The sequence below is a fragment of the Rhipicephalus microplus genome, chromosome 4 (assembly GCF_043290135.1).
Source record: "Rhipicephalus microplus isolate Deutch F79 chromosome 4, USDA_Rmic, whole genome shotgun sequence".
NCBI lineage: Eukaryota > Metazoa > Arthropoda > Arachnida > Ixodida > Ixodidae > Rhipicephalus > Rhipicephalus microplus.
The window spans coordinates 219,583,811-219,598,013 of record NC_134703.1 but is presented as its reverse complement, the minus strand read 5'-3'; the positions used below and the strand labels follow the sequence as shown (position 1 = coordinate 219,598,013).

Here is a 14,203-nt window from a genome sequence, read left to right as displayed (position 1 = left end):
TAACCGTTTGCGTCGTTGATGGGAGAAGAGTCTCGAAGGATAGCGCTGGATGGCGGCGGAACAATAAATAGAAGGGGGAGAAGCCAGCGGTGTTGTGGCGTGACGAATTGTACGCGAATGTCACATAAGGCAAAGTACTATCCCAATCAAGGTGATCTTTGGAAACGTACATGGAGAGCATCGTTGTCAATGTTCAATTTAGGCGCTCGGTAAGACCATTTGTTTGTAGGTGATAGGCCGTAGTGAGCTTGTGACGCGTCAACCACAAGCGAAGGATGTCACTTACTACTTTTGAAAGGAATGAGTGACCACGATTAGTGAGCAGCTGTCGAGGAGCGCCATGGTGAAGAATTGTGTCATGAAGCAAGAAGTCCGCGACGTCAGTGGCACAGCTCGTCGGTAGCGCTCGTGTGATAGCGTATCTTGTGGCGTAATCAGTGGCTACGGCTATCCACTTGTTTCCAGTGAGAGAAGTTGGAAATGGTCCAACGAGATCAAGACCGACGCGGTAGAAGGGAACGGTGGGTATGTCTATTGGTTAGAGCGGACCAGCTGGTGGCAAGGTGGAATGTTTGGAGCGCTGGCAGAACTCACATGCAGCAACGTATCGGCACAGAGAACGGTAAAGGCCTGACCAGAAGAATCTACGCCGCACGCGATCGTACGTGCACGTGACCCCAAGATGTACCGCGGTTGGGACGTCGTGAAGCTGTTCAAGTACAGCGGAACGGAGTGTCGCAGGAACTACGAGTAGTCGCTCTGGTCCTTGGGCGCTGGTGCTGCGTCGGTAAAGAATGCCATCGCCTAGAACGAACAAGTGTAGCGACGGTCTACGTGGGGCAAGCGTAGACTCTGCATGATAGATCGCAAGTGGACATTGCTGAGCTGTTCCTTGCGTATGTCGGTGAAAGCCGACATGGCGAAGACACAAGGGTCAGAATTATGTGCTGAAAGGTCAGGTGGGTCTATGGGGTGACGGGATAGACAGTCGGCATCCTGGTGCATTGGGCCAGATTTGTATGCCACATCGAAGCTGTATTCTTGTAGTTTCAAGGCCCAATCGCCAAGTCGTCCTGTTGGATCTTTAAGGGACGACAGCCAGCACAAGGCATGGTGATCTGTAATTACCGAAAAGGTGCAGCCAAACAAGTCAAAATTTTCCGACTGCCCAGACTAGTGCGAGGCAAGCACGCTCTGTAATGGAAAACTTGCTCTCCGAAGGAGAAAGGAGGCGACTGGCATAAGCAATGACGCGATCTTGTTCTCGTTGCCGCTGGGCTAGAACAGCGCCAATTCCATGTCCGCTGGCATCGGTACGAACTCCAGTATGGGCTGATGGGTCGAAATGGGCCAAGATGGGTGGGGAAGTAAGTAATGTTGTAAGGGTGCTGAAGGCAGTTGCTTGGTCAGTACCCCAATAAAAAGGCATGTCCTTCTTCAGTAGCTCCGTAAGTGGTCGGGCAACGTCAGCAAAATTCTTCACGAAACGTCGAAAGTAAGAACAAAGGCCGATGAAACTCCGTACATCTTTCGCGAAACGTGGTATGGGAAAATCTTTGACAACTCAAATTTTGTCAGGATCAGGTTGCACGCCTCGAGCACTGACAAGGTGGCCGAGCACAGTGATTTCCCGACGGCCAAAGCGACATTTGGAAGAGTTGAGCTGAAGTCCTGCTTTCCGGAAAACCTCAAGAACAGCCGTTAGGCGGCTAAGGGGGCTTTCGAATGTAGGTGAAAATACGATGACGTCATCGAGATAGCACAGGCACGTGGTCCATTTGTATCCACGCAGGAGAGAGTCCATCATTCTTTCAAATGTAGCTGGTGCATTACACAATCCGAATGGCATAACCTTGAACTGGAAAAGCCCATCCGGTGTGATGAATGCGGTTTTCTCACGGTCTCGATGATCGACAGAAATCTGCCAGTATCCTGATCGCAAGTCGATAGATGAAAAGTAGGCTGACCCATGTAGGCAGTCGAGAGCATCGTCAATCCGCGGCAGTGGATACACATCCTTACGTGTTACTTTGTTTAAGTGACGGTAGTCTACGCAGAAGCGCCAGCTGTCATCCTTCTCCTTGACTAGCACGACCAGCGATGCCCATGGACTGCAGGAAGGTTGGATGACGTCTTTTGTGAGCATTTTTTCAACTTCGTGCTGGATAACTTGTCGCCCAGCATTAGACACGCGATAAGAACGTCATCGGATGGGGCTGGCGTCTCCAGTTTTAATCCTATGAGTTACAAAGGATGTCTGACGCAAAGGGCGGTCATCAAAATCAAAGATGTCGTGGTGGGATTTCAGCAGGTGCCGGATCTCAGCTGTCTGTGCTGGAAGAAGGTCCGGAGCGATCATCTTGTCGATGCTGGCATCCGCTGCGCTCTTCGAGGATGAAAACAGAGCAGAGGACGAAGAAGATTCGGCAACGACCGCCGAAATGGCAGCATCTATAGAAAAAAGTTTTGCCAAAGTCATACCATCTGGGATAACTTGGGCGCACCAGCTGAAGTTTAGGGTCGGAAAAGATGCTGTATTTCCCGTGACGGTCAAAAGTGTGTGAGGCACGGCAACAATTTTGGCCAGCAGAACATCAGCAATAGGTGTCAACATGTAGTCACCATCGGGAACAGGAGGGACAGATCTCAGGTTCACATAAGTAACGGCTTGAGGTGCTAGGCGAACGTGATCTGCAGAACACAGACGGGGTTGAGCTGGTGTTAGGTTGTCATGGTAACACGGTAAATCAAGTTGAAGCATGCCGGTTCCACAATCAATAAGGGCAGAGTGGGCGAATAAAAAGTCCATGCCGAGGATAAGTTCATGGGAACATTTCTCGAGCACAGCAAATAGCCCTGTCATGGAGCGATCAGCCACACTTATGCGCGCGGAGCACAATCCAAGCATGGGAAACGTGCCACCGTCGGCGACCTGGATGAGTGGCATTGTGGGTGGCGTTAAAACTTTCCTAAGGCGGCAACGAAGTTCTGATTTCATCACTGATATGTGAGCCCCTGTGTCCACCAGTGCAACAACGGGTGTGTCATCTACTTCAACGTCAATAAGGTTGCGTCGAGTCGGCAGCATGGTCAGAGGATTTGGCGGGCAAGTGGTCGATGCAGCATCACCTCCGGGAGCTGCATCATCAGTTTTCCCGTGGCAGGTGGTCAGTCGGCGACGTTGGACGGCGAAATCGGGGCGAGTGAGATGATGGGCGACGGCGAGCGGTGAACGGGACTGGTGAGCATGCGGAGATGGAGAGCGACGACGATATGGCGGCATAGAAGGAACGTCTTCACTGGTGGCCTGAGGTGACTCCCGGTAAGTTTGAAAGCGTCCATGATCCCTCTCTGGCCGATGGGGGTACCCAGAGGATGCCTGATGCCAATACCACCAAGTGTTACAATGGTGGGCGACGTGTCCAATACGGTGGCAGTTGAAACAAATTGGGCGATCGTCAGCAGTCCTCCACTCGGCTGGATTGCGAGGGTGCGCCGAAAGGTTTTGGCTTTGGGCATACGAAACATGGGGTCGACGATGGCTGATCAGCTGAGAGGGAGCTGTAGTGCACTCGGAGGCCAGTCCAGCATTGGAGAGCTCCTGTCGCACAATGGCATGTACCAGTGGCACCATCTGAGGGTTAGAGTCACAGGCATGGGAGCACATGAACGCAGGAGACAGAGCTTCAAGTTCACGTCTGATGATCTTGGTCACGTGCTCTGCAGTTAACGGCGTCTGTAGCGCAGGCCTGTCTTTGCACGACCACGTTGCTGCTGTGTTTGGTAGTCAGGTGAAATTATTGGCGATTTCTTAATCTCGTCTGCCCACCTAACCTTCTGTCTCCCCCTAACCCGCTTCCCTTCTGTGGGAATCCAGTTAGTTACCCTTAATGACCAGCGGTTATCCTGTCTACGCGCTACATGCCCGGCCCATGTCCATTTCCTCTTCTTTATTTCAACTATGATATCCCTAACCCCCGTTTGTCCCCTAATCCACTCTGCTCTCTTCTTGTCTCTTAAGGTTACACCTACCATTTTTCTTTCCATTGCTCGCTGCGTCGTCCTCAATTTAAGCTGAACCCTCTTTGTAAGTCTCCAGGTTTCTGCTCCGTAGCTAAGTACCGGCAAGATACAGCTGTTATATACCTTCCTCTTGAGGGATAGTGGCAATCTACCTGTCATAATTTGAGAGTCCTTGCCGAATGTGCTCCACCCCATTCTTATTCTTCTAGTTACTTCAATCTCGTGGTTAGGCTCTGCGGTTATTACCTGCCCTAAGTAGACATAGTCTTTTACAACTTCAAGTGCACTATTACCTATCTCGAAGCGCTGCTCCTTTCCGAGGTTGTTGTACATTACTTTCGCTTTCTGCAGATTAATTTGAAGACCCACCTTTCTGCTCTCCTTGTCTAACTCCGTAATCATGAGTTGCAATTCGTCCCCTGAGTTACTCAGCAATGTCATCGGCGAAGCGCAGGTTACTAAGGTATTCTCCATTAACTCTTATCCCTAACTGTTCCCATTCTAGGCTTCTGAAAACCTCCTGTAAGCACGCGGTAAATAGCATTGGGGAGATTGTGTCCCCCTGCCTTACACCCTTCTTGATTGGTATTCTGTTGCTTTCTTTATGAAGCACTATGGTAGCAGTTGATCCCCTGTAGATTTCTTCCAGAATGTTTATATATACTTCATCTACGCCCTCATTTCGCAGTGTCTGCATGACGGCTGATATTTCTATTGAATCAAACGCCTTCTCGTAATCTATGAAGGCTATGTATAGTGGTTGGTTATACTCTGAGCATTTCTCTATTACCTGATTGATAGTATTATGAATGTGGTCATACTATCAATCAGGTAATAGAGAAATGCTCAGAGTATGACCAACCACTATACATAGCCTTATGGGCGATACGTCGACTTTTTGCGGCCTCAAAACGCTGGCACTCCTTAATGATGGCATCGACCGTGTTGCAGTCCTTGCATATGAAAAGGTTGAATGCATCATCTGCAATGCCTTTCAATATGTGAGCTACTTTTTCGGTTTCTTCCATGCCGTTGTCCGCTTTTCGGCAAAGGGCAAGCACGTCCTGTATGTAAGTCACGTAGGACTCTGATGGCGTTTGCGCACGAGATGCCAACTCCTTCTTGGCCACTGCCTTTCTACTCACAGACTTGTCGAAAAGGGCGCCCATCTTTTCTTTGCCCGCATCCCAGCTTCCAATTTCATCTTTGTGGTTCTCGAACCACACTTTTGCTGTTCCTTTCAAGTAGAACAGGATATTGGCTAACATAAGAGTTTCATTCCAGCGGTAATTCTTACTTGTACGTTCGTACAACAGCAACCATTCGTCAATGTCGACATCATCCGTGCCACAGAACGTGCCAGGATCTTTTAGCTGCGGAAGGACAACAGTTGTTGTTGTAGTCGCCTCGGCGGGAGCCAGTCCCTGGTTTGCCATGGTGGAAAAATCTAAGCGTCGGCCACTGTGGAGCTCCATTATATCGTGTTGTACCCCGCACCACCACCAAATGTTACGGGGGTGAGAGAATGAATGAAATAAATATATTTACAAAATATACAGGGAGAGTCAGAGGCAGCTGCAGCCAAGATGAAAGAACAGCAGCAAGAACAACACGAGCACGGTCGCTTTCATCATCTTCGTCGTCTATGATGCTCTTTCGTTGCCGATGTTGTGTAACAATATGTTGCCCCCAACCTCTAGACTAACCGATGGGCGTTATTACTTTTATTACTAGAACATTGCCATGCCCAGTACTTTTTTTCTGTTTTCATGTTACCAGACTGTCTTGAGCAGAGGGCCCCTGAATGAATGGGGACTATCAACTTTAAAACCTTCCGATGAAATTACATGCTCTACCCAATCATTAGAGTTAGTTCTGGAACTTACTAGCTGCCAGGAGCAATGCTGCGATCTCTGATAATACATGTATACAAGCCCAAGCGCACGACCACTTGTCAGATTATGTCGACAACCGCTGCCCTGTTTGCCGACATCAATTTACAGTGTACAATGCTTGTAGAGCGATGTTTTGTTTTCTGGGCACAGGTTCGGCGAAATAAAATGTTCTGCCACGAAAACAACGACTGCTGCTTTCGTGAACGTCAAGATCCCACGAAAATATTGGCTGTACTTGTTTTATAGAATGATCTTTCCGATAAAAGTGCATCTATTAGTAATCATCAAGCCTTTCTTGATCGGTTGCATAAACATTTTTTTTAGATAGCATCATGTCGTCACCATTTCTTTTTTTTTTTTCGGCAAAGTCTTCCTACAGTTTTTTTTTTTTTTTCACTAGCATGTGCCAAGTGTGTAATTTTTTCATGAAATAGAAAATGCTACTGCTCTGTACGAACATGCTTTGCACTGTATATATTGTAATGCGGGCTGAAAGAGAGCAAAAGAAAAAGAAGCAGGACGAGCTCGAGCGGTGGCTATTCGGCAGTGTCAGGTGAGCGCTCGTTTTTCAGTGTGAACAAACTCCTCACCTCCGTAACTGCTTTAGTAAAGTGGTGCCGGGTAATTCGCCATCCTTGACCCCGCAGCAGAAGACTTTTAAAGAAGCAGACGCTTAGCTGGGCTACCTCCGGTTACCGCACAGTTACAGAACGCCGGTATGAGTTCATAAGTTACCGTGACTATAGCATGTCTAATGATGTGTCCATAATTGACACTTTACGTACCAAACTTGATACATTTAATGAGCTTAGCTCGACTTGGAATGTGAACCGCTTGGTGTCTTATTTTGAAAACCTTGTTAAAAAATGTCTTGACAATTATGTTCTGATAAAAACTAAGTAAAACATTGAACTGTAAAGTCGTTTGTGCCCCGTGGCACACGTGTCTCGCACAGAAGCCACACTTCGAAAATGACAACTATTGAGAGATAGGTAGCGTTGTGTTCGCGAGCGGTGATCATCACTATCATCATCATGGTTGGTAGAGCAGTAGTGCCGGCGGTGACCCCTGGCGGAAAGCAAGCCTTAGTGGCAGGTGAAAGAGAGCGAGTCTCTTTTGGCATGGGGCGGTGGCACGAACGGTTGCCTGCCGTGGACGGCACCGCGGGCTGTCTGCGGTGAGACCGCGCAGCGAGTCAAGCATTGGCGACGACGCCTTTTGTGTGCTCTTGTGTTTGTTATGTTGCTACGTGCTGAGCAATATTGTGTAAAGATGTCTTAGCGGGTTGACCACGATTGATGTATAATAATTCGGCGGACGATGCCGTGCTAAAGCAGTGAAATAAATGTGTGTGTGCTTCATTTAGACCGACCACGTCTACTGTGTCCGTTCACTCCAAGAGGGTGGCGCTCCCCACTTCGAGACTACACAGAGTCTGTTGCCTCTCGGGCAGTGGCAAAGAGTTCATCATTTGGTACAGAGTAGAATAAGGTCTCAATGTCCTTACATTGGCCAAATGGGCGAATGTCTAAACGACAGATTAAGGGAGCACTCGGCTACGATCAAGGCTCAGAATGGCAGAGCGCTGCAAGATGTGCAGTTGCACAGCACTTTTCGAGGAGGCTGACGTAAGTTGAGAAAAGAGCCGTGGCCAGAAAGAAGTCGCAGGATGACCAAAATTGCAGCTCTTATGCAAAATAAGCACAGCATTTATGTATTCATCAAGAAAATGAAGTGTGTTGATGAAATGGGTTTAATGCTTCCTTGATACTGTTACAGAGGAATGAAATGAATGACGAGCAAGCTCACAGGCACCTCAGTGGGCTGATCAGCCATCTTAACTCTTGGTGGTGTCTTATAACACATACGCAAACAATTGCATAACATATTGGAGGAGGTGTGGGGTAAAACAGAGGCAACAAAGCTCCCCAGCAGATATCGCATTGCTTTTCTCCAACCCACATGTGCACCTTAACACTTCACAATAGTACTTTCAAAAACTTATCATTCAGTTAATTTTTTTTCCCAGTCTCCTGAAGCCCGAATAGGTGAGCTTTCACTGTACAACTGTATTAGCAAATGAAGTATCCTATGGTACAACTGTAGTGTGCAGCAAGTCAGAATCTAAATACCAAAAGACAGAGCTTACCAGAGTGAAACTGTTTGGTGAGGCAGCCCAGCGACGAACCGTAGTCAGGGGCCACACTTTCATGATCTGCGAAATGACACACAGTCACACAGAGTGTAAACTAAAAAGGCCGCAAACAAAAAGGCACACCTCCTTGGTGCGCTCATCCAGGCGCATAACACTGTCCTTGGTGACCCCAAGCAGCCGAGGCACTAGCTTGTTCTTTCCTTTCATTTTCTCCTACACATAAGGAAATTCATCAGCAGAGCAAATCACAAAACAGAGAGCCAGCTCACCTTGACAAGAAAAAAGGTCACACCATAGGTCTTGAGGGAGCGAGCCAAAGCGACATACTTCACTTTGGCATCGAGCTCAGATGTGCCAATGTTCTTGCGGTGCTCCTGAAAGGCAAAGACTTGAGCCACGCAAGAAGGCACAGCTGCAGCAAAAACACTCACCGCAAATATCTTCTTCTCGATGCCTTTGATCTTGGCATAGTCCTTTGGCAAAAACTCCTTCAAGCTGCAGAGAAGGCCAAACTTTAGAACCCCTTCCACAGCGTGAAAGCCCGATAGGCTGAACTCACTCCAGGAAACCGGCCTTGTGTTTAGTCTCGTTGTGATCACCAAACTGTATCTGGCACTGGAGGCCTGCAAACTTGCAGGCTTCTTCCAGTGTGACTGGGTGAGTCGTGTTCAGGATGGCATCTCGAGCCTGCACACACGTTGTCTCTTGCTTACAATCTCTCTTCATGTAACGAGTGGGGAATGCAATGACTGTGTTACGGAGATCAGTAGAGTTCCAGCACGGTGCTCTGAGACACCCCTTGATAACAACTGAGGCTCATGAACTAGTACAAATTAAGTTAAGCAAGCCCACCTGAACATACAGCAGGTTGAGCTGAACGGGGTCTCTCGAGTCAACGTTTGAGTCGGAAAAGAAGTACTTTCGTCGCAAGGTAAGCATCTCATCTTCATCCACTCCCAGCTCACGCAGTGTCTTGGAGTGGTCCACCCAATTCACTGCAAGTGAGTGCACTCATGAGCAAGACATACCACGGCAAGGCATTTACTTACAATCGTCATCAGTCTTGAGTTTTTTCTTGAGCTGTTCCATTTTCTGGTCGCGATCTTTGTCCTTTTTCTCCTGAAAGGTTACTCATTTCGTCAGGGTCACTCTTAATTGCACGCAAACAGTATTAAAAAATAGTACAAATTAAGCAAGCACAACTCACCCTGCGAAGGGTCAGTGTTCCAGTGTAGGGCTCCTTGTTTTCATCTGGTAGGTCACGTACCAGGGAAAACTCGTCGTGGTTGGTGATGCCTGTTCAAAGAGAGGCATTACAACATTCAAAGACTGGACAACTAGAGTTTATTTAAGGGACATGCACAAGAGGCAAGTGTTCCTATGCAAATGGCACAACTCACTTTTAGAGATACACTATGGTGTCACCCCACCCAGGCGGCCCGCCACCGTGGTACTAGGCAAGCAGTGTATGAGAATCATTATCAAAGGCCCGACCACACGTATACGTCTAAATGCACGTGCAAGTGTATCTTGCACGTGTTGTGAAGAACGGCCTGTTACGCATTCAAGTGTGCGCTCACTGCAAGCAGGCACAACCGGCCTCGTGTCACTTCATACTGGACTGCTTATGAGCTTCAAAATGGGCTTGACCACTCTCTGCTAGTCAAGCTGGCGCTGGCATAGCATGGCCCGCATGGCCAGGCAAGCACATATTATTTGAGTGCAGTGCGCATCACTGCCATGTGCATGACACAGTGTGCACCACCATGTGACCCATAGCGACACAAGTCAGCTTCGGTCAAGGGAAGACAACTCCAGTACGGCAGCCTTGTTCACAATGAAAGAGGGAGGGGGGGAAACATCACAGAGTTCCCTGAGGAGTCCTTGAAAATCGCCTGTCCTGCTGATTGATGCACATGAGAAAATAGAGTTTCTTCTAGTGCTATTACCAGGTCTGAAAGGGACGCGAGTTTCTTGCTTTCTTTCAATGTGTTCACGTTTCGCCCATGTTAGCAAAACTTGGGGCAGAACTCGCTATGATGAATGCACGTTCGCCACGTGACAAACCTTTCTTATACTGCAAGATACAAGAAACCCTCATATGCGAGTTTGGTTATTATTTGCTCTTGTGGCAGATGTTTACAGGTGCATCAATAACACAAACCACTCAAGAGGATGAAGGACAACGAGGGAAGGAACACACGCTTCCCTTCTTCCTTCAGTGTTCTGTAGCCTAGGATGGACTAGTGAAGTTTTGCAGTCGGCAGTGGCGGGACTACAAGAGTGATACAAAGTATGACCTTTCACCTTAAGCCCCTAACCTATTGTCCAGCCACAACAAGCATTTTTTTATCACCTATTATAATGCCATGCCAAGCCTTTCTGTCCTTGAACATTACACACACTAACTATTACAGTTAAACTGATAGCTTGGCGATGTGCGCGCTAGAGAAATGTTCAAATATGGACTTTTCTTCTTAAAGGGTCACATGTGGAATACTCACCAATCTTGGTGCAGATGACTACCATGAGGTTGGCAATGGGCTGACTGTCATCCACCAGCACTGTCTTCACGGAGCCGTCCAACATGCGCACGCGGAGTGGCCGCAGTTTCTTGCGGTACTCCAGGGTATCCTACATGGACCGCAATCATTAGGGCACTCTTTTTGCCAGAAATCACTACTCCCTAAGCACAAGTATTGGAACAAGAAATGCCTCTGCTATGTGAAAAAGACAGGTATTGTTTTATGCAGTGCTTGTAGTCATTTACCAATGAAAAGCAGATGAGGTCCCTTCATCACCTTCCTCCCATCAACCAACACACGGCCACTCCATGCATTGTGCCTCGCCTGCAAGTGCAGCCGATGCGCTTGCACGCACATGCCAAATCTCTTATTTTTGTCTCAAGCTCCAGCCTCAGATGTTCCTCTCGTCACCCACTCTATTTACGGCGCCCATTCACGCTGATAACGGATCGCAAATCTCTGCAGACTATTCTGGGCCCAAAGTCTGACATAACAACCTTGCCAGCACCAAGACTTCATCGTTTGGCAGTGACGTTATCTGCCTACATGTACACATTGAAGCTTCGACCGACAAAAAAAAATCTAGAGGCTGACTGCTTGTTTCACTTGCCAGTTCATCAGGACTCCTCTAATAATGCAGAGGAAGCATTCTATTCGTTACGCTTGCAGTCAATGTCGGTGACGCACAAAGACATTGCACATGCAACCTCGCATGACCAACTTCTTCGCAGAGTGCTCGAGCTCACAAGTACGGAGTAGCCTAACTTTACGGATGATGCGGAGCTCAAGCCTTTCTTCAACAGGTGGACACAGCTGACAACACACCGAGACTGCCTCTTGATGGAAATGCATGTAGTTGTGCTTGCAAAGCTGCGGTCTCTCGTTCTACAAGAACTTCACGACGGTCATACAGGTATTGTGCGACCCAAAAAGTTGATTGATTGATTGATTGATTGATTGATTGATATGTGAGGTTTAACGTCCCAAAACGACTATATGATTATGAGAGACGCGGTAGTGGAGGTCTCCGGAAATTTTGACCACCTGGGGTTCTTTAACGTGCACCCAAATCTGGGCACACGGGCCTACAACATTTCCGCCTCCATCGGAAATGCAGCCGCCGCAGCCGGGATTTGATCCCGCGACCTGCGGGTCAGCAGCCGAGTATCTTGGCCACTAGGTCACCGCGGGGGGCGACCCAAAGAGTTGGTTCGCAGCTATGTTTGGTGGCCTTCAATTGATGCGTATCTCGAGTCTCACGTCAAAGGATTCAAATCTTGCCAGGAGCAGTGTATTGTCTTTCACAGTGCTCCTTTGCACCCATGGTCATGGACAACATCCCCTTCAAAACGAGTGCACATCAATTTAGCTGGTCCTTTCCAGCATCACATGTTTTTAGTTGTGGTGGATGCGCATTCTAAATGACCAGAGGTGTACATCATGATAAACATAACTAGCACAGCAACCATCAATTGTCTTCGCAAAATGTTTAGTCGTTTCAGCTATCCCGCAACAATTGTGTCTAACAACAGCCCACAATTCAAGTCTGTCAAGTTCCAGATGTTTGTGCGAGAGATAGAAGCACGTCACGTCACAACAGCGCCTTATCACCCAAGTTCTAATGGCTTCGCAGAACATTTTGTTCAGTCCCTAAAGACAGCCATGAAAAAAGATTTAAATACTGGAAGCCTGCAGGCCAGCCTTGACAGCTTCTTGCTTGCTTATTGGAGTACACCCCCCGCTACAACGAAAGAAGCGCCGGCTAACCTTATGTTCAGTCGCCGTATTCGTTCCAAACTGGACATTCTCAAGCCAGAATTGGAAGAATTAGTTCGACACCAGCAATTTATTAATTCCAGCCAGTACAGTTCCAAAGCTCGACATTTTGCTGTAGGCAACTCTGTGCTTGTTCGAAATTACAGGGGACCACCCAGATGGATTCCAGGTACTGTGGCACGGCAGAAAGAACCTGCTTTGTATGCTGTCAAAGTACACACACCCTGAGGCCTGGCCATGTGGCATCGTCGCCAAGATCAGCTTCTTTTGGGGGCAGCTGACATTTCTAAGGGTGAGGAGAACAAGGACACCTTCTGGGAGTTCTTGGACGCCCCTGCGGAGATGCCTACGGCAGCGTCCGCTGTCTCCCAGGCAGCACCACCAGTATGAAGATATCCCGTATGCAATCGACAAGCACCAGACCGCTGCAAGCCATCTTAGTTTTGTGTAACTGTAGCTCCCCACAATTTTAGCGGGAGAAAATGTCATGTATGGGATAGCACCACGTGTTGTAGATAAGAGCGGCCAGCCAAGCTTCCCAGTAACCATGTGACCCGACTGTGACCTGTATAGAGCTGGCACGTCTAGGCTGCTGCCCGCTCACACTTTTTCATTTGCTTTTGCACTGTCATACGTGTGACACAATGTAGCAATAAAGAGTTTGCTATGACTACGTTAGTCTCCGGGCTTTGAACGTAACAGCGTGTTGCACTATAATATATGATTCGCTTGTTCTCGGGGGCCTCAACATCGGCAGAGTTTCTGGACCATACTCAAAACATGTAGCAGGGCCACTTTATACTGATGTTCTTCTTTCCTTAAAGTTCCTCCACTTTCTACTTTTGAGTGGAAAATATGTTGCATGTTATATGCAGTACTGACGCCACTTTGCGAGCAAGGCTGGCTTGTGTCTGAAAAATTAACAGTGTTTTCATCCCTGCTCACTCATGGTTTTGCACAACAACTTCACAAAGGCGTGCATGTTGTTGTCATAATGGTGCTAAAAATCTGCTGCCAAGATGTGTTAAGGTCTTGCTCTTGAGCAGCATGAAGGCAACCGGAAACAATGAAGTTCCACACGCTTTAACTGCAAGCAAGGTTCTAACTTTTTCGCTACCGTGGGAAAAGGAGCCGTCTTTACTAGGTGAAAAAACATTTTTTGTGGCTTGATATTATAGCCTTATTTACAGGTACCAAACTGTAGCTAAAAGAATGTTCTGTTCAATAACACAAATTTTGTATATACAATCATTACACACATTTAGAAAAAATGTTTATAATGAAAAAGTTTAGTGATTATACAATGAACACTTTAAAAATGAGGACAACCTGAAAAATAATGAGGTTAAAAATAATTCAAGATAAACAGTTTGAAGTTTATTATGCTGTAAAAAGGCTGTACAAGTTTCAAAAATTATTGCAAAAAAACTGTTCTTTCAACAAAAAAGAAAGTAAGTGTGCAGAAGTATACAGATTATCCTGTGCAGCTTGCTGTCACTGACAGGGTCTGTGCTCCGAGTCCATGGCACTTGGCAAAGCAAAGAATAAAATGAGGCCTGAAAATAGCTATGAGGTATTCCAGCAGAGATGAAGGTGAGGCAATTCAAAATATTCCATGCAGATGAGTATTTCAATACACTTTATCACTTGATCAGGAATGAAGTTCTTCCACGAATCATCTCTTTCCACGCATGTCTGCTTCTCCAAAATATGCATACACGCATATTTCTTCCTGCCGCCGCAGATCATGCTGGTCAGCTGAGCAGTGAAAGACAGCTGGAAAAAATCGACGGCCTGGACGAAGCTGTAAGCCCGACTCCGGAGCACGT

At 47.4% G+C, this 14,203-nt stretch overlaps 1 protein-coding gene across 4 annotated transcripts in view; it reads right to left on the bottom strand.

The window, feature by feature from the left end:
- Positions 1–14,203, bottom strand: part of rhea (Talin_middle and talin-RS domain-containing protein rhea) — a 908,869-nt gene that overhangs the window by 762,829 nt on the left and 131,837 nt on the right. For all 4 annotated transcript variants that reach the window (XM_037423602.2, XM_037423605.2, XM_037423603.2 and 1 more), the window contains exons 4-12: positions 10,578–10,707; positions 9,281–9,369; positions 9,123–9,192; positions 8,926–9,068; positions 8,633–8,760; positions 8,505–8,568; positions 8,343–8,447; positions 8,197–8,286; positions 8,068–8,133 (exon numbers count right to left, since the gene is read on the bottom strand). In XM_037423602.2, the coding sequence (XP_037279499.2) occupies positions 8,068–8,133; positions 8,197–8,286; positions 8,343–8,447; positions 8,505–8,568; positions 8,633–8,760; positions 8,926–9,068; positions 9,123–9,192; positions 9,281–9,369; positions 10,578–10,707 (885 nt within the window). The remainder of the gene's footprint in view (positions 1–8,067; positions 8,134–8,196; positions 8,287–8,342; positions 8,448–8,504; positions 8,569–8,632; positions 8,761–8,925; positions 9,069–9,122; positions 9,193–9,280; positions 9,370–10,577; positions 10,708–14,203) is intronic.